The 17,826-nt window shown below is 50.5% G+C and overlaps 1 protein-coding gene across 1 annotated transcript in view; it reads left to right on the top strand.

Annotated features, from left to right (window-relative positions):
• Positions 1 to 17,826, top strand: part of TDRD9 (tudor domain containing 9) — a gene marked incomplete at its 5' end in the record, with an annotated part of 113,254 nt that overhangs the window by 50,263 nt on the left and 45,165 nt on the right. Inside the window, 12 exons of the mRNA XM_080809772.1 lie at positions 3,529 to 3,593; positions 4,674 to 4,728; positions 4,889 to 4,973; positions 6,255 to 6,312; positions 8,538 to 8,642; positions 11,690 to 11,787; positions 12,471 to 12,602; positions 13,559 to 13,724; positions 13,811 to 13,874; positions 13,951 to 14,014; positions 14,298 to 14,342; positions 15,029 to 15,082. Coding sequence (XP_080665898.1) covers positions 3,529 to 3,593; positions 4,674 to 4,728; positions 4,889 to 4,973; positions 6,255 to 6,312; positions 8,538 to 8,642; positions 11,690 to 11,787; positions 12,471 to 12,602; positions 13,559 to 13,724; positions 13,811 to 13,874; positions 13,951 to 14,014; positions 14,298 to 14,342; positions 15,029 to 15,082 — 991 coding nt within the window. The remainder of the gene's footprint in view (positions 1 to 3,528; positions 3,594 to 4,673; positions 4,729 to 4,888; positions 4,974 to 6,254; positions 6,313 to 8,537; positions 8,643 to 11,689; positions 11,788 to 12,470; positions 12,603 to 13,558; positions 13,725 to 13,810; positions 13,875 to 13,950; positions 14,015 to 14,297; positions 14,343 to 15,028; positions 15,083 to 17,826) is intronic.

Consider the following 17,826-nt stretch of genomic DNA (forward strand, 5'->3'; position numbering starts at 1 on the left):
TCTTGCGTGTCTGCACCCACGAGTGGAGTTGCTGGGTCATACGTCGCTGTGTGACCGTTGGAGGACGTGCCAGACTGGTTTCCAGAGCATCTGTGTCATTTTCCATTCCCACCGGCACCTTGGGAGGGGCCCGATTTCTCCACATCCTGACCTGTCCTGGTTGATGTCTGACCTTTGCCTGAAGCCTTCCTAGCGGGTGTGTGGCGGTGTCACATGGTGGTTTCGATTTACATTTCCCTAATGACTGACGATGTTGCACATCCTTTTTATGAGCTTGTTGGCCGTGTGTATGTCCTCTTTAAAGATGTACCTTTTTATAGAGACATAAGTCCTTTGTCCATTGTTATTGGATTATCCCTTTATTATTGAATTGTAAGAGATCCTTATATATGCCAGTACAAGCCGTTTACCAGATTCATGATTTGCAAATATTTTCTCACACTCTGCAGATTGTGTTTTTATTTTCTTGCTTGTGTCTTTTGAAGCACAGAAAATTTTTAATTTTGGTAAAGTCTGATTTGTCTATGTTTTCTTTTGTTGCTTGTACTTCTGGTGACTTAGCTAAGGATCTGTTGCCAAGTTCAGGCTTAGGAAGATTTATCCCTGTGTTTTCTCCTGAGAGCTTTATAGTTTTGGCTCTTTCACTTGGGTCTGAGGTCGTTGAGTAAATTTTCACGTGTGTGTGTGTGGTGAGAGTCCAGCTTCGTTCTCTAGCGTGTGTCTAGTCCGTTTGTCCCAGCACTGCTGGTTACAAGACTCCTCTTGCCCTGTTGTATGGCGTTGGCCCCCTTGTTGGAAATGAGTTGCCCAAAGACGTATGGGTTGATTTCTAGACTCTAAATTCTATTTTGTTGATCTATATATCTCTCCTTGGGCTACTACTACATTATCTTGATTACCACTGCTTTGAAGTAATTTTGAAATTAGGAGTATGGGTCTTCCTGACTTTTTCTTATTGAGGATTGTTGTGGCTGTACTGAGTCTCTTATAATTCCGTGTGAATTTTAGAATCAGTGTGTCTGTTTCTCCAGAGAAGGCAGGACTGTGAAGGAGATTGTGTGGAGTCTGTAGGTCAGTTTGGGGGGAGTATTACCATCTTATCTATTACCATGTTAAGTCTTCCAGTATGGGAGGTTTTTCTGTTTTTTTAGATTTTTGAAAATCTTTTTTTTTTTTTAAGGATTTTATTTGAGAGAGAGAGTGTGTGTGTGTGTGTGAGAGAGAGAGAGATCATGAGCAGGGGCAGGAGGGATAGAGGGGGAAGCAGGGTCCCCATTGAGCAGGGAGCCTGATGTGGGACTCGATCCCAGGGCCCTGGGGTCATGACCTGAGTTGAAGGCAGAGGCTTAACCCACTGAGCCACCCAGGTGCCCTTGAAAATAATTTTTTTAACTTAGTAATTTAACTTAGTAAGTTCAGTAACTTAGTAATTTCCCAGGTGTAGGGTTCGCAGTTATTTTGTTCAGCTTCTTCCTGTGTTTTATTCTTTTCGATGTTGTTAGAATGAAATTATTTTCCGTCATTTCATTTCTGGGTGGTTTATTGCAAGCGTCTAGAAACGACAGCGGAGTTTTGTCCGCTGCTCTGCTGTCCTGCAGCCCGCTGCAGTCATTTCCCGGGGCTCACAGGGTTGCTTGTCTTCTGTACGCAAGCTCATGTCATTTATGAACAGAGATAGTCTCATTTCTTCTTTTCCAATCTGGATGCCTGTATTTCTTCCTTTGGCCTGATTGTCCTCGAACCTCCAGCGTACGGCTAAGTAGAAGCAGAGGAGCAGACATCCCCGGTCCTGATCTGAGGGAAGATACCCCGTTTCTCTCCGCGAAGTGCAGGGTTTGCTCTGTGCTCTTGTGGAAGAGCTCACTTCTGGTTCCAGTTTGTGGAGTTTTTAATTTCTAGGTTTATTTTTTTAAACTTTTAATGAAGGAGTATTAGATTTTGTTCAGTGCTTTTACTGTGTCTGTTGAGGTAATGATGTGAATTTTTTTCTTCTGTTGATGTATTATATTAACTGATTTTTAGGCGTTAAATCAACTTTGCTTTCCTCAGATAAATGCCACTTGGTCATGGTGTATAATCCTTTCCATGTGCTTCTAGACTTGGTTGCCTAGTTTTTGTTGAGGATTTCTGCATTCGTATTTATAAGAGATCTTCAGAATACAATGATTTTCTTGTGATGTCTCTGGTTTTGGTGTCAGAGTAATACTGACCTCATAAAATAAGTTGGGAAATGTTTTGTTTTTTGGAAGTTTGTGAAGAATTGTTATCAGTTCTTTGAATGTTTGGTAGAATTCAGCTCTGGGCTTTCTTTATGGGGAGTCTTGAAATCTTCCTTGGTTGAGAGTCTCTTCAGATCGTTCCTTCCTTGGGTCAGTTTCACTAGTTTGTGTCCATTTCATGTCAACCGTGGTGGGTGTACGACTGTCCATAGTGTTCCTGTGTGTAATCTTTCTCATTTCTGTAAAGTCAGTAGGAATACCCTCTCTTTCCTTTCTGATTCTATCTGGTATTTTGAATCTTCTCTCTTTTTCTCTTGGTCAAACTAGGTAAAGATTTGTCCATTTCATTTCTTTTTTTTTTCAGAGGCCCAGGTTGGGCTCTTGTTGATTTTTCTCTGTTTTCCTTCTCTATTTTATTAGTTTTCACTCTAGTCTTTATCATTTCTTTTTTTTTAAGTGTTTTTTTAAAGATTTTATTTATTTATTTGAGAGGCAGAGAGGCAGGCAGAGAGAGAGGGAGAGGGGGAGAAGCAGGCTCCCTGCTGAGCAGAGAGCCCGATGTGGGGCTCGATCCCAGGACCCCGAGATCATGACCCGAGCTGAGGGCAGAGGCTTAACCCACGGAGCCACCCAGGCGCCCCAGTCTTTATCATCTCTTGGAGGAGCCAAGCAACGACAGTCCAGGCCGTGCCTGGGAACGATACCTGCGGAGGAGGAGAAGGCACGTGCGGGTGGGCTGCGGACCGCGACGCAGCGGCTCCGGCCCCCATCTCTTCCTGCCGGCCGTCTGCCCGCTCGACCCGAGGCACCTGACGTGCCTGCCCGTCTCTGGTCTGTCTCTCCAGCTAGAATGTGAACTCCAAAGAGCAGGGACCTTATCTGTCTTGTTACCGCCTTACCTGCCTGCAGGAGGAGAGCTCACGGTGCAGAGAACAGAAGTTCTGATTTCACACAAAGGAAGTATTTTGATGGGAGCAGGAAGGCGAGCTGGTGGTTTGAGTTTAAGTTTTACTTGTAGTTGTTTATAAAGTTTTGTATTTTGAGATTCTGGATTACAGTAGCTAAATTTCAAGGGAAACTCTGGCAGGTAATGAGTCTTTATAGGAGAAAACTGGGAGTTGAGGGCCTTAGGGCCCCTAGTGATTGTGGGGCCATGTCCTGGGGCCTCTGTGATTTCTTATATGTGAAAAGGAGCATTACAGCAACGGTCTGTAAGAGATTTTCGTGATCAGAGCCTGGCCCGCTGGGGCTCGGGCCAGCAGTGGCTGTGCCCCCGGGACTGACGTTTGTGCCTTCCCGTTGGCAACAGGAGCAGGACCTGTCCGGGGGCCCAGTTTGTGTCGGAGCGGAGCAGCGTGCTGGTGTTCCTGCCAGGTGAGCGCTGCGCCTGCAGCCTGCAGTTACCGGGTCCGCACGGAGGCCGCGCGCGCCTCCCTCCCTACTGCGAAGCGTGGAACTCGCCTTGCGAGTTGAGTGGATCCTGGACCCCGAGAACCCGAACTACGGCGATTTGCGGTTTGAGCTCTTACTGCTGCCGTCGTGTTGCTGAAGCGGTTGGTCACGCAGAGTTTGGGTTTTTGAAGGCGGTCTTGCCCCCTCCACAATATCCAGTGAAGTGATCGGCTTCTGAGACTGGCTGTTCCCCGTAGAAGTGCGAGGTGCGGGGCCATCGGTGTACGTCCGAAGCGGTCTCAGCCAGAGCGCGGTCACTGGGACACCACGGGAGTCCTCGGGAGGGTCCTTCTGTCCCGTTCTGGGTATTTGAGAAAACTGGCCCTCGGATATCTGAAAAGATTAATTTATGTCAAGTTGTACTTTTTCAAAATGACATTTTAAAAAAATTTTTAATGAAGATTTTATTTATTTAAGACGGGGAGAGAGAGAGAAAGCATGAGAGGGGAGAAGTTCCATGGGAGAGGCAGGCCCCCCATGGAGCAACAGTCCTGATGTGGAACTCGATCCCAGGACTCTGGGATCATGACCTGAGCCGAAGGCAGAGGCTTCACTGAGCCACCCAGGTGCCCCTGTTTATAGACATTACTTCAACATAATGAAAATAACAGCATATCTCTGGGACCAAGACTTTTTAAAAAACTATATTTTTTGGTTGTAAAATGTTGCATGTTTATCGTAGGAAATTTGGAAAAGTCACTGGGGAATAAAAAAGACATGTAAAATTGTTCAGATGGCCAGACTTGCAGGCAGTCACTGTTGTGGAAAGTGGAATATGGGAAGAATGTGGGGTTTTCCCCTTATTTTTGAGTTACTAGTGGTCAGTGTCATTGTACAGTTTTATTTATAATTGTGATGTTACTGGGAAAAGAGGATAACAAAGTCAAAATGAATTGGTTGGGTCTTTTTTGCAAAAGATGTCATATTAATTTTAAATGTTTTTTTTGGTTTTTGGTTTTTTGTAATACACGTTCTCCCCCTCCACTTTCCTTTCTTCCCCAGGCCTGGGTGAAATCAACTATATGCACGAACTTCTCACAAACATGGTTCACAAAAGGTGGGTTTCACATGACGCAGCTTTGTTTTTACTGATACGCTGTGGTATCGTTTCTGCCTTAAATAATTCTGGTCGTCTCCGTGAACAGTCAGTCATTTTGGTGTGTTCTCACATGCATCTACTCTTCACGGACATTCTATCTCATTAATCTGTTCCCCAGGTTACAGGTTTACCCACTCCATTCAAGTGTGACTCTAGAAGAACAGAATAATGTGTTTTTAAGCCCCGTTCCTGGGTACAGAAAGGTAGGAACCGGGAGGCAAGTTGCAAGCACTTCAGGTACATTTTCCTTAGAGACTCTGCCAGCGGCGAGCGCTCACATTCCCGCCGACTTGTACCCTGTGTTCTGTCGCTGGTGGTGAACCCCTAAGCAGATAAGTCCCTGATGAGCCAGGTATGTTGTTTAAAATTGTCTTTCATTTTGTAAGTCGGTTGCTAACATTTTTAGGTTTCCTCAACTTTTGGGCGTTGCTGCTGGTAGATTTTGATGCCTTTTACTTGCTGGTATTTCTCAAGCTGTGGGACCGCTCCGGCGACTTCGGTTAGGACCCACATTCTCAGTCCTGGTTAAAGAAGATTTTTTTACTCTCCGATTATGTGTGCACATGGCAGTGTCTTAGCCCAGCCCTCCTAGAGCTGCCCGAGATGGTCAGGAACGTCCCGTGCACCGTTCAGCCCCCTTGTGTCCAGTACAGGTGTCCTGACTTGGGGTAGCCGGGACCTGGCCTGGCGTCCCAGTGCGGTCACAGGCCCAGCCCTGTGTCTGTCTGTCAGCTTGGTTGTGCTTTTTGCCTCGGAGCAGTCCCAGAACCTCTGCAGTCCCACGTCGGAGGTATGGGACAGCTGTCTTTGCCTGGCTTCTTGCCTGTTGGTGTAAAGCACTGCTGTGTTGCTGGGCTTTGTGCGTGCGGGATCACATCGGGGAGAGGGGTGGCATGTGTGGATGTGGACAGAGAGCTGGACAGAGCCGGGGCCCTGTCACCTGTCGTCATGGTACTGTGGGCAGATCGCCTCTCTGAGGCTGTCATTGGTTGAAGGCCGGAGCGTTCAGATGGTGAATTGGAGGAGTGTGTGTCCGGACTGACACCCCCGTAGCGGCGCAGTGCCCGGGTGTGAGCCGTACGAGGAAGTGGGTCTGTTTGTTGATCACGGTTTGTGCCAGCGACAGTTCTAAGCACTTTGCCCTTGATAACTCCTGTGATGGTCACAACAACCCTGTTGGGGCGGGCGTCCTCGTCGTCGTTCTGTGCTCAGGGTGTCTGGGAACCACGAGGTAAGCAACTGGCCCAGCGCCGTAGCCAGGTGTAGGGCAGAGCTGGGGGCCGCCCTGCTCCAAGTCCCTCCACCCTTCTCCTGGCCCCTTGAGCAGTGTAGCTTGTTGAAAATAGAAAAACTATTAATTTTAAAACTGGAATCCAGTGTTTACATTTAAAAGCTTTTAAATAACTTTTGAGCTTTTTTTTCTTTGCCTAATGTTTCCCGTACACAGTAGGAATGTCAGATGCTTTGTTTTTGATGTTTGATAGATTATCCTGTCCACCAACATCGCAGAGAGCTCCGTCACAGTTCCGGATGTCAAATACGGTAAGGCGCCCCTGCGCTTGCCCCAGGGCGTCAGCTGTAGTGTTTGTAGGCGCATCTGCCTTTCAGGAACCCATCTTCCTCCTCCCTGTCTCTTCCACTCTTCGGAAGGGAGACTTGAGGAAAGTAGGCCCATGCAGTTTCTCTGTACTTAGACTTCACCACGTCTCCTCCTTTGGGGGCATTTTGAGGCTGTTACGGGCAGGAGGGCCTGGAGCTGCCCCAGGGTGGGGCTCTGTGGCTGGAGGGCGGGGTGTGGGTAGGAGCTTGGCTGATCTCGGTCACTCAGGGTAGCTTGGTGGGTTACCGTGTCACCTCGGAGGGAAACTACTCATAACGTGGTATTCTCCGTGTATGTCCTTGATTACTTTGTTTTTTAAGTTCCTTAATTCATAGTTGGAAGGCTGACGTGTGCCAGGCACTGTTCTCGGTGCTGGAGGACAGTGATGGATAAGCCACAGCCCTGTCTCATGGTGGACCTCTCTCATGGGAGAGACGGACAATTACCAGGCAGACATAGGTGTCATTGCAGGGACAGCTGGCAGGACAGTGCACCAGACAGAGGGTTACAGCTGTTGGGAAAAACGATCTTGGAGACAGCGTGGTATGGGAACACCTCGCTAAGGAAGTTGTGTTTGAACAAGACTTGAATGGAATGAGGAATGAGCCATGGGAAGACGTGGTTTGGGCTTAGGGAGCGGGTTTGAAGAGAAGGAAGACGTTTGAAGAAGACGGCGTGCCTGGACAGATAAACACGTGAACTTGGGGGAGTGACTGTGCCTTGTCCCCGTGCCAGGGATGATTCTAGGTGTTGGAGAAATAGTAAACAGGCAAAGAGTCTTTGTTTTCAGATAGCTTCAGGGGTGGATAATGGAAGACAAAGCAGAGACGTGTAGGACACGAACTGACAGTGTGGGGGGGCAGGGAGGAGTGGGGAAGGGCGACTGGAGTTGTCGACGGAGTGGCCAGGGAAGGGGTGGGCGTTCGAGGGAGAATGTTTGTAGGAGGAACAGAGTGTGCAAAATCCGTGAGCAAGTGCAGGAAACGGAGGCCGGGAGAGCCGGACCAGGTGGGCCGGAAGGAAGCGGTTGGAGGAAGAGCTCAGGGAGGTCAGTCGGTGGGGTACCAGTTATGCAAGGCCTTCTAGGGCATGTTAGTGAGTTCTGAGCGCAGGGATGACATTGCCTGCGGTTCATCCAGGGACGGACTACAGTGGGGCAGAGGGAAGTGGGGGCGTTGCGTGAGGAGGGTATGACTGGTGCGGGCAAGAAGCGGTGGTGGTTTGCAGCGCGATGTTGGTGGGAGGACGGAAGGAGGGGCCAGTTCGGGGAGGTGTGCTGGGGGGTCTGATGGGCCGCAGGAGACACACAGAACCCAAGGTGGGGACACCTCTTGCATGTCCAGAACGGTGGGCCGTGTGGCCTAGAGGCCAGCGGCCCATTGGGGCTGTGCTCCTTAGCGAGTGCCCACGGGGAAGGCGTTGCTGGTGCCTCAGGGTGGGCAGTAATGAGCTGCTGCAGGGGGCGGCCAGCAAAGTCCTGGAAACCAAATCAGAAAGTTTTGAGGAAGATGGCATGGACAAGCATGTCATGCTGATGATTGGTCAAGTTTGAAGACGACTGGAAATTGGCTATGGATTTAGCAATATGGACGTCATTGGTGACCTTGGCCAGAGCAGTTTTGCTGGAGGTCACAGAGGGGGGGGAGGAGCGAGGCATTGGAGGCCACGGAGGCGGCACTCGTGAGGCGTTCTGCTGTAGAGGGGAGCAGGGAAACAGGGCGGGAGCTGGACGGCAGCCGGAGACAGTCAGGACCCGGAGGCTGTGGCGGGGGGACTTGAGGGGCTTCCGTCACTTGGGTCTCACAGATGAGGACACTGAAGCCCGAGAAGCTGAGCAGCTGGCCCTTCGGCCCAGATTTGAGCCCCCGCACCCCGGCGCTGCCGTCCTGTGTCCCTCTGACCACGCTCTAGTGGGTGCCGTCCACACGGGCTCTTGCATGGCGCGCTGGGTCCACGGGGCTCACGTCCTTTCTGCCTGAAGGCTCCCAGTCCCTAGAGGAAAGAACGGGAGCCGGGTGGTGGGAGTGGCCCGCGCATTGCCAGAGGCTTCCATATGTGCACTGATTCTAAAGACCGCGCGTTTCGTGTTGCTTTCTCACTGTGCATTGTGATTATGACACGCGGTTTGTGTCAGCATGGTGTTTACATTCCTTTTTTTAAATGACAGTTATAGATTTTTGTTTGACTAGAACTCTGGTTTGCGACGAAGATACGAATTATCAGAGTCTGCGGTTGAGCTGGGCCTCCAAGACCAGCTGCGACCAGAGGAAAGGTAAGGCGCTCGTGCTCAAACGGACGGGGGCACATTCCCGTGTCTTTGAACGTGTTCGGCCTTTGTTTCACTCTTATGCTGATACTTTCTTGACCAGAACCGGTTCTGACTTTAAAGCAATACTAACTTAGCACATCAGACTCCTCCTTTAAACCTGCGGCTCTCCGTTCGTCCTTGGAATTAGGTGCCAGGGTTTGTACGAAGCGGAGAAGCATCTGCTCATCCCAGCACTACCGGTTTTTTGCAGCGAATGCAAAAGTGTTTGGGGAAGACTTATGGAGACTGAGTTAATTTTTATAATTTTTAATGAACTTCTGGGAATCCTTCCTCTAGCTTCCCTCCGAGTTTGGATCCTTCTTGGGATGTTTTTCTTAAACCAGTTCCGCAGCAGGCTTGGTGTCTCCTGTGGCGTGTGTGATCTGCTTCCCTGGGGGCTGAGGGTGCGGACACATCTGTCTGTCCGGGGCAGGAGGGCTTTAGCCACAGTGGACGTGCAGCTGTGACGCATTTGGACAGGTTGCTACTGTCACCTGTGGGGGGCGGACCCCAGGGGACAGAGTTCTTGGCAGGGACCGAGCAGTGGCTTGTGTTTTGTTGGAGAACTTCCTGGGAGGGTGGGCGACAGGCCAGCCCCAAATACCTGTGGGGCAGTGACGCTTCTGCGTCACAGATGGAGGAGAGGGACAGTTACCGAGTGCTTACCAGGTGCCGGGCACGGTTCTGAGTGTTTGATGTGACCCCGTTCAGTCCTCGTCCCGCCCTGTGACGTAGTCCCGGCTGACACCCTCGCGTCCAGTGGCACAGCTGAGACCCAGAGGAGTGGCCGTCTGGGCTGCCCTGGCCTGCGGACAGCGGGGGCTGCGGCTGTGTCGGGAACATGCGCCCCTGCCGCTGCCCCTGGGACGGCACGCCCAGAGGGGGCGAGACCGAATGATCGGGCAGCCCCCGCGTCTGGGCAGGAGCAGCTTCTGCTTGGGCACCGTGGGAAAGCCGCAAGTGGAGTTACACCCCTCCCCACCCAGAACTGCCCCCTTGGACGAAAACCCACGCTCAGAAGAAATGACTAGAAATAAACACATGGAGATGTGGAAGGGATTGTCTTTGGGGAAGTCTTGAGATTATAAGAGTTTTGGCCTTGGTCTGCTCTTCTGTGTGTTCAAAATTTCTGTAATAAAAATTCTTTGTCCTCTGAGAAGCTGCAGACAGAGTCCATAGAGCCTTCGAGCCGGCGTCTGCAGTGTGTTCGTGGGGTGCCCAGCCCGGAGCCCCCCTCGCCCCGGCGCGCCAGGGGCTCCCCTGGCTTTGCTGCTCTGAGCCTTCCAGCTGCTTGCTCTGTGTCTAGGGTCGTGACCCATTTGAATGACATTTTGTAATTACTTTGTGAGGTTTGGGGTGAGGTTCGTGTCTTTGCCTGTGGATGTCCGCTGGTTTCAGCACCACGGAATTTCCCCATGGAGTGGCTTTGCGCCTGGTGAGGTTCCCGGGGCACGCTCGTGGAGGCCCGTCCTGTGGGACCCCGGCGTGCTCGTCTCCCCTTCGGCAGCACTGCTCAAAGTGGGACTCGCCTAAAAGTGACGGGTTCCTCCTGCTTTATTCTTTACTTTCAAGACCGTTGGGGTTGTTCTACCTTGTCCTCCACACGGACTTTAGAGTGCGCTTGTCTAGGTCTCCGGAAGTGCCATCCTGTGAGGTTGCTGGCAGCTGTGTTACACCCGTGGGTCGGGTCTGCAGAAAGGGGCGGATTTGTTCTGTTGGGTCTTCCTGCCGCGAGCGCAGTGCGTGTCTCCGTGTATGGAGGTTGTCTTCGGTGTCTTTACTGAGCGATGCGTTGTTTTCAGCACAGAGATCCCACGTGTTTAATTTTACCTAGAATAATTGTAAATGGCATTGCCTTTTTAAAAAAGATTTCATTTATTTATCTGAGAGTGAGCAGGAGCAGGGGGAGGGGCAGAGGGAGAGGGAGAAGCAGAGTCCCCGAAGAGCAGGGAGCCCGATGGGCCGTGGACTTGGGGTTGCATCGGTAGATGCTGGACTGACTGAGCCCCCAGGTGCCCAGCATTGCATTTTTAATTTCGGTTTTTACGTGTTCATTACCGAGGTGTAGAAATGTGATTGACTTTCGTGTGTCAATCATCTATTCTGTGACTTTGCCAAAGTCATTAATTGGTTCTAGGAGTTGTTTTTGCTTTTGTTTTTGTCATTACCTTGGAGTTTTCTTCTTAGAGGGTCCTGCCGTGTGCAGCTAGGTGCGGGCTGGGGGCGATGGCAGTGCTGAAGTCTGGGCTCTCCACTTGAGCTCCCAGGCGGGGGGGGGGGACCTACCGCGATAGATTGGGGGGGCAGGAGTCCACACGTGCTGTCCATCTTTCCTGACTCCACGTGGGGGAAGAAAGCGCCTTTCTGTGCTGCCCCACTTTTTAAAGCTGGAGATTTATTCGGGACACCCCTCCGCCTGGCCCCGTTCTGTCTCCTTGGCAGATTTTACTATGTTTTGGGATAAAGGAGTTTTTACTCCATAAACAATACAACGGTAAGAGAAGAGTCATGGAATGGTGGCGTGTGAGGGCCAGGCCTGGCTCTGAGCTGTGTGGCTGGGATCCCTCGTCTCGTGTGAAGCAGCTGTCGTGATGGTTGCCTTTGTTTGGGCCTGAGGACAGTTGGCCACCGCGGAGAGCCCAAGGCACAGCCCAGTCCTGTCACTCGGGGGTGGGGGGCTGCACCCGCTCCCTCCAGCTTGGACGACTTCTTACTGTGAGCTTTGTATTGGAAGGAAACGTCTTGTATTTGAGATGTTTTGATTTCCATTGCGTATCGGGGCCAACGCTGGTTTAGAGATACGTGTTGGATCTTAGGGTGTAGAGTTGACGTCCGCACTCAATCCTCCCGTAGGAGGCCTTGTGACACCGATTTATTCCAAAGCGCTAACTGACCTGGTCTGCTAGGAGACAACAGAGGTTTTCCTTAATATTTAATAGTTATTCTTACATATTTAGGCTAATGTTCAAGTGATTCATGTCACATGGTGCTTGGATGCGTCCCCTTTGCAGGCCGCGCAGGGCGAGTATCCAAAGGGTACTGTTACCGGCTGATCCACAAGGATTTCTGGGACAGCTCCATCCCCGACCACGTCGTTCCGGAGATGCTGGTAATACTCTGGTCATTTTCAACGTTTATTTTTGTAGACAGAGCTTTACTGAATCGTCTAAGTAATATAATCATAGGTGTTCTGTAATTTTGACTCCAGAAAAGTCATCTGACCAAACCAGTCTCTAATCACAGTGCTGGCAGCCTCGCACTTAGCCCCGGGCACTGTGCTAGGACTTTACATGCAGGTTCCCTTTCTCAGGGAGGAGTGGTTCCTTGGGCCTCTGGCCTCGACAGCTCCTGCACAGCTCACGGGCGTGGGATCGGCTGCTTGCTTCCTTTTCTCTGTCTGTCGTCTCCTCTCTCCGTCCTTCTCCGCTTCGTCTTTCTCTCTCCCCCCCTTCCCCCGCCCCGTCTCTCTCCCCCCCTTTCCCCCCCACCCCCCACCCCCCCACCCTGTCTCTCTCCCTGCTCTCCTCCCTCCCCATCTGTGTCTCCTCCCTCCTCCTCCTAAGTCTCTGGCGGCTCCTCTCCCAGTCTCTCCCGCTCATCTCCCTCCCCCGCGTTTGTCTCCTCCTCTTGTCTCTCTCCTGCTCTTTCTTCATCTCTCGTCCCCCGTCTCTCTCTCCATCTTCTGTTTTTCTTTATGTTTCTCTCCTCCTCTCTTCTGCTTCTGTGTCTGAAGTCATGCGGGTATGTTAATTATTTTGTTATTTTATTATTTCTAAATTTTGCTCTTTTCAGCGTTGTCCATTAGGAAGCACAATATTGAAGGTGAAATTGTTGGACATGGGCGAACCAAGAGCTTTGCTGGCAACCGCCCTTTCTCCGCCGAGTCTGAGTGACATCGAACGCACCATCCTTCTGCTGAAGGAGGTACGGCTGTCCGATGTACGTCAGTGTTGGGAAAAGCTAAGATTTTGTTGGGTAAACTTTAGAAGTTTTGTGATGTGGAGATCTTTAAAGTCTTTTGGTTGTCGTAAATAGTCAGCCTTTGCCGGGAAAAGCACGTGTTGTGATGCCACATGGTGGTTGCTGACTCCACACCTGCTGTCTGCTCCGGGTTTGTTAGCTGTCCCGAGAGGCTCGAGGCTCACAGCCTTCCGAGGCTTCCCCCGTCTCCGCCGGCTGTGCGCTGGGTTCCCGCGAGTGCCGGGGGGAGAGTGCGCTGCTGCCCAGCGGAGTTCTGGAATCCACCTCCCTGCGTGGCGTCGGAGTCATTGCCACCAAACGCTGTGTGCGCCTCTCCTCTGCGGAGGCCGCACGCGATGAGGGTCTGAGCGCCGTGGTTACAAGCCGATGCCCGGGGACTCCCGGGGCAGGCGGCATCTGCCTGTGGGGCCGTCGGCTTCTGCGCTCTCCCCCTGCGGTTCCGTCTCCTTCCCTTGCTGGAAACTGCATTGTCTCCCCTGCGTGGGCCTCGAAGTTGGGCTGCTCTGGCGTTTGCCTTTATTTTGATTCCTGTGCGGGTTTCTGTGAAATAGACTTCGTCACGTTAAGGAAGTTGCTCCCCACCGTGGCATCGTGAGCGACCATGGTGCGGAGTTAGGCCTTTGGTTTCGTATGGTGCACGCCGTGTGTGTTAACAGTGCGAGTAGTGTCACCTCGCGGCGTCACCCTTTTAAAAAATAATGAGATGTAGCCTGACTTCCTAAGAGCAAATTAAAAGAACTTTTTGGTAGCATCAAGTTTTCGTAAGTCAATTTAGATATCTTTTAGAATCTTAATCACCAGAGTTTGGTCTTCATTTCCTGTTTAGACTCCCTGCCTTAAGGGAAAAAAGAGCAAGAAGTTGTCAGTGCTTGCTAACAGGGCTAATTTATTTCGTCAAGGTTGGGGCGCTGGCCGTGAGTGGGCAGAGAGAAGATGAGAACCCCCACGACGGGGAACTGACCTTCTTGGGAAGAGTTCTAGCCCAGCTTCCCGTTAATCAGCAGCTCGGTAAACTCATAGTGCTCGGACACGTATTTGGATGTCTGGACGAATGTCTTATCATAGGTAAGCGTGAGCCCGCGGGAGTTTGCCAGGAGGGGTTGGAGTGCCACTCTGACGACCTCGCCTCATCTTTGTTTTTCTGTTGCTAGCGGCAGCTCTTTCTTTGAAGAATTTTTTTGCAATGCCGTTTAGGCAGCATCTTGATGGATACAGGTACGTAGCATTCATATTCTTTAAAGTCAGTTTGTTCTAACAGTATCGCGTGACGCTGTTGGTTATGTGTTTGTAGGAACAAGGTGAATTTCTCTGGCAATAGCAAGAGCGACTGTATTGCCCTCGTGGAAGCGTTTAAAGTGAGTATTCTCGCTGCGAGCGTGGAAACACCTGCCACGGGTTGTTAGTCCACTTTCCTGCCCTCACCCTGTCTCTGCTGAAAACACTGTGAGGCTTGTTGCCGTCCAGCATGAAAGACCGTGTTGGAAGAAGTAAATGGGGGTGAGAGTCCAATTTTATGAAATTGATTGGAAAAAATTAAATTTGTAAGTTTTCTGTGGTCAAGATGTGTTGAAATGAGACTTAAAAATTTTTAATCAGCTAATAATGAAGTGTTTTTGCAACGGGGTCATTTGTTTTTAGGCTTGGCAGACTTGCAGACAGAGAGGAGAGCTGCGGCACCCGAAGGTTGGTTAGCTGTTTCCTTCACTTGTAGCCAGTTGTAAGTGACCCGGGGAGACTGTCCAAGGCTTCTCTTCTTGGCCTGATCACCGCAGGGGACACAGGAGAGCACCAAGCCTGTCCTCAGAAGGGCAAGGCTGTAGCAGTGAGCAGGCCGTCCAAGGGCAAAGAGCCTACTTTGCTGGCAATGGACCCTCGCAGAGGTGGCTCTTGGGGCCTGTGGCCGAGGCCAGCTGTGTGGCTGGCCTTCTGCCTCCGAGTCCCCGTGGTCCTCTGTAGGGTCAGGAGCCCCCTCGGCTGCCAGTGCTTCGTGCCTGCGGGTGTGGACCTGGGGGCATCCGTTCCCAGCTGAGAACTCTGAAGCCTTTGCTTTTGGTGCTGTCAGCTCAGTTTTAGAGAATTCAGCATGTAGGCCTCCTTTTTTTTGGTCAGGTTTTGTTCTCCTTCTAAACTGATTAGTTTCAAAAGACTGTTGTTGGGTTTGTGTGTTTAGATTTGCCAAATCTAGAGGGACCGTTAGAACAGCTACTTATGTTAAGGTTAAAGCTTCCTTTTAAAAAGTCAGCCGTGGTTTTTCTCTGGTTGGTGGACATGTTCTTTTTGACTTACAATTTTGATGATGTAGATGTGTTATGGTAGGCGCATTTCACTATAATTTGTTCATTAACGTTGTCTTGTGCCTTTATTTAAAGGATGAACTTGACTGGGGGCGGTTAAATTACATTCAGATCAAGAGAATCCGAGAGGTGAGTCGTGAGTTCTGTGGGTGTTTGTGCAGTGCCTGGGCTGGGCAGCATGGTGGTGAGCACGCTGCCTCGTGTGGGGTCTGTGTCCGTGGCACGTGTTCATGATGCAGTTTTCATGGTATGCAATTCATGAATATGCATTTTTTGCTTTTTATGCAAATGTATATATATTTTTTAATTTTTAAAATTGACATATAATGTATTACTAGCCCCAGGGGTACAGGTCTGTGAATCGCCAGGTTTACACACTTCACAGTGTGTAACCATAGCACATACCCTCCTCGATGTCCATAACTCCACCCCCCTCTCCTGACCCCCCTCCCCGCGGCAACTCTCAGTTTGTTTTGTGAGATTAAGAGTCTTTTATGGTTTGTCTCCCTCCTGATCCCACCTTGTTTCATTTATTCTTTTCCTACCCCCCAAACCCCCCACGTTGCATCTCCACTTCCTCGTATCAGGGAGATCATATGATAGTTGGCTTTCTCCGATTGACTCATTTCTCTAAGCATAATACCCTCCAGTTTCATCCACGTTGTTGCAAATAGCAAGATTTCATTTCTTTTGATGGCTGCATAGTATTCCATTGTATATCTATACCATATCTTCTTTATCTATTCATCTGTTCTGTTGATGGACATCTAGGCTCTTTCCATAGTTTGGCTATTGTGGATGTTGCTGCTACAAACTTTTGGGTGCACGTGTCCCTTCGGATCACTACGTTTGTATCTTTAGGGTAAATACCCAGTAGTGCCATTGCTGGGTCATAGGGTAGCTCTATTTTCAACTTTTTGAGGAACCTCCATGCTGTTTTCCAGAGTGGCTGCACCAGCTTGCATTCCCGCCAACAGTGTAGGAAGGTTCCCCTTTCTCCGCATCCTCGCCAGCATCTGTCATTCCCTGACTTGTTTATTTTAGCCACTATGAATATGCGTGTTTAAGTATGATACAGAGTACATGTGTTCTTATAATTTCAAAAGTGATGAAACCATTTGCTCATTCTGAATGTTGTGTGCTTGTGCGCTCTCAGATTCTTGATTAGATTCGTGTGTTCAGGGGATGCCCGAGACCACCCTTAGCTCAGTGATTGGCTAGAAGGACTTCCAGATCTCAGAAAAGCTTTTCTACTCATGGTTATAGTTTATTAGGGCTAAGGGATACAGGTTAAAATGAGCAAAGGTGAAAGGCACAAGGGGAGGGCTCCTGGGTGGCTCAGTCATGAGGCATCTGCCTTCAGCTCAGGTCATGATCCCAGGGTCCTGGGATCGAGCCCCGGATCGAGCCCCACATCGGGCTCCCTGCGTGGCTGGAGGCCTGCTTCTCTCTCTCCCTCTCCCCCTGCTTGCGTTCCCTCTCTTGCTGTCTCCCTTTCTGTCAAATAAGTAAGATCTTAAAAAAAGAGAGAAAGGCACACGGGAGACGTCCAGATGACACACGTGCAAGTCTTCCATTGTCTCCCCTGTGGGTTTGTGGGCGCGGCCAGCTCTGCCAGCAGCCATGGCTTACAGCCGGCGTGCGGTTTTGCTTGCCGGGGAGGCCCACTTGGGCCTTGGTGTCCAGGGTTTTACTGGGGGGTGGTTATGTAGGCCTGGGGTGCCCGCAGAGCTGACCCCAGTTATGTGGTTGTCTGCCCCTGCAGAGCTCACACTGGCTCAGCGTGGCGCCGGGCCTCCACCCTAAATCCTGCCGCTGCCGCCTGCTGCTGGTCAGCCCCGAGGCCTCAGCCGCCAGGACACTCTTCTGCGGGGCTGTGTTCCAGGGCCTTGAGAGGCTGTGTCCTGGGAACCAGACCCGGAACCTGGCCGTGGACTGTACTGCTGCGGACAGCCGGGCCTGCTGGGTCGGCCCGTGGCTGCGAGCTTCTGCGCGTGCTTGCCCGCTCTGCTTTCAGAGGGCTGACTCTTGGCTTCATCGGTCTTCGATGCGGGGTTTCTTGGGGGAAGGGAAAGGGAGAGGATTTTAATTGATTTTTGCTTGCTTCTGTTAATTGGTTCTTTGTCCCTTGGCTTAGTATTTTAGTCTTCCTGAGACGAATACTTAAACCGTTAATATTTCCCAGTTTTTCTAGTTAAAAGCATTTAAAGCTATGTATTTTCTTGTGCACAGTTTGGTGACATCCTGTTGATTTTGGTAAGTAGGGATCACTGTTACTCCTGTCTTTTTTTAGTGTCTGTTTCCTCCTTGACTGAAGAGTTTTTAAGCAGGGTATTTGAGTTTTTGTTTTTTTTTAAGATTTTATTTATTTATTTGACAGACAGAGATCACAAGTAGGCAGAGAGGCAGGCAGAGAGAGAGGAGGAAGCAGGCTCCCTGCTGAGCAGGTAGCCCCATGCGGGGCTCGATCCCAGGACCCTGAGACCATGACCTGAGCTGAAGGCAGAGGCTTAGCCCTCTGAGCCACCCAGGCGCCCCTATTTTTAGATATCTTGTTTTGTGGTTCATTTCAGATTTTTTTGCATTTTGGTCAGAAAAACTGACTTGCATACTTTAAACTGATTTTTAACTAGAGAAGTCCTATGTGACAACAGCCTTAAGAAAGGTTTCAGGAACATGGAAGTACACAGGCTGACACGTGGGTGACAGGCTCGGCCCTTCCTTCATGTTCCTGGCTTTTCCCGCCTCCTCCGAGGTCATGGCTTTTAAATTTTTCTGTCTTGGAGCGCCTGGGTGGCTCAGAGGATTAAGCCTCTGCCTTCGGCTCAGGTCATGATCCCAGGGTCCTGGGATCGAGCCCCGCATCGGGCTCT

The sequence above is a fragment of the Martes martes genome (assembly GCF_963455335.1).
Source record: "Martes martes genome assembly, chromosome: 7".
Lineage (NCBI taxonomy): Eukaryota > Metazoa > Chordata > Mammalia > Carnivora > Mustelidae > Martes > Martes martes.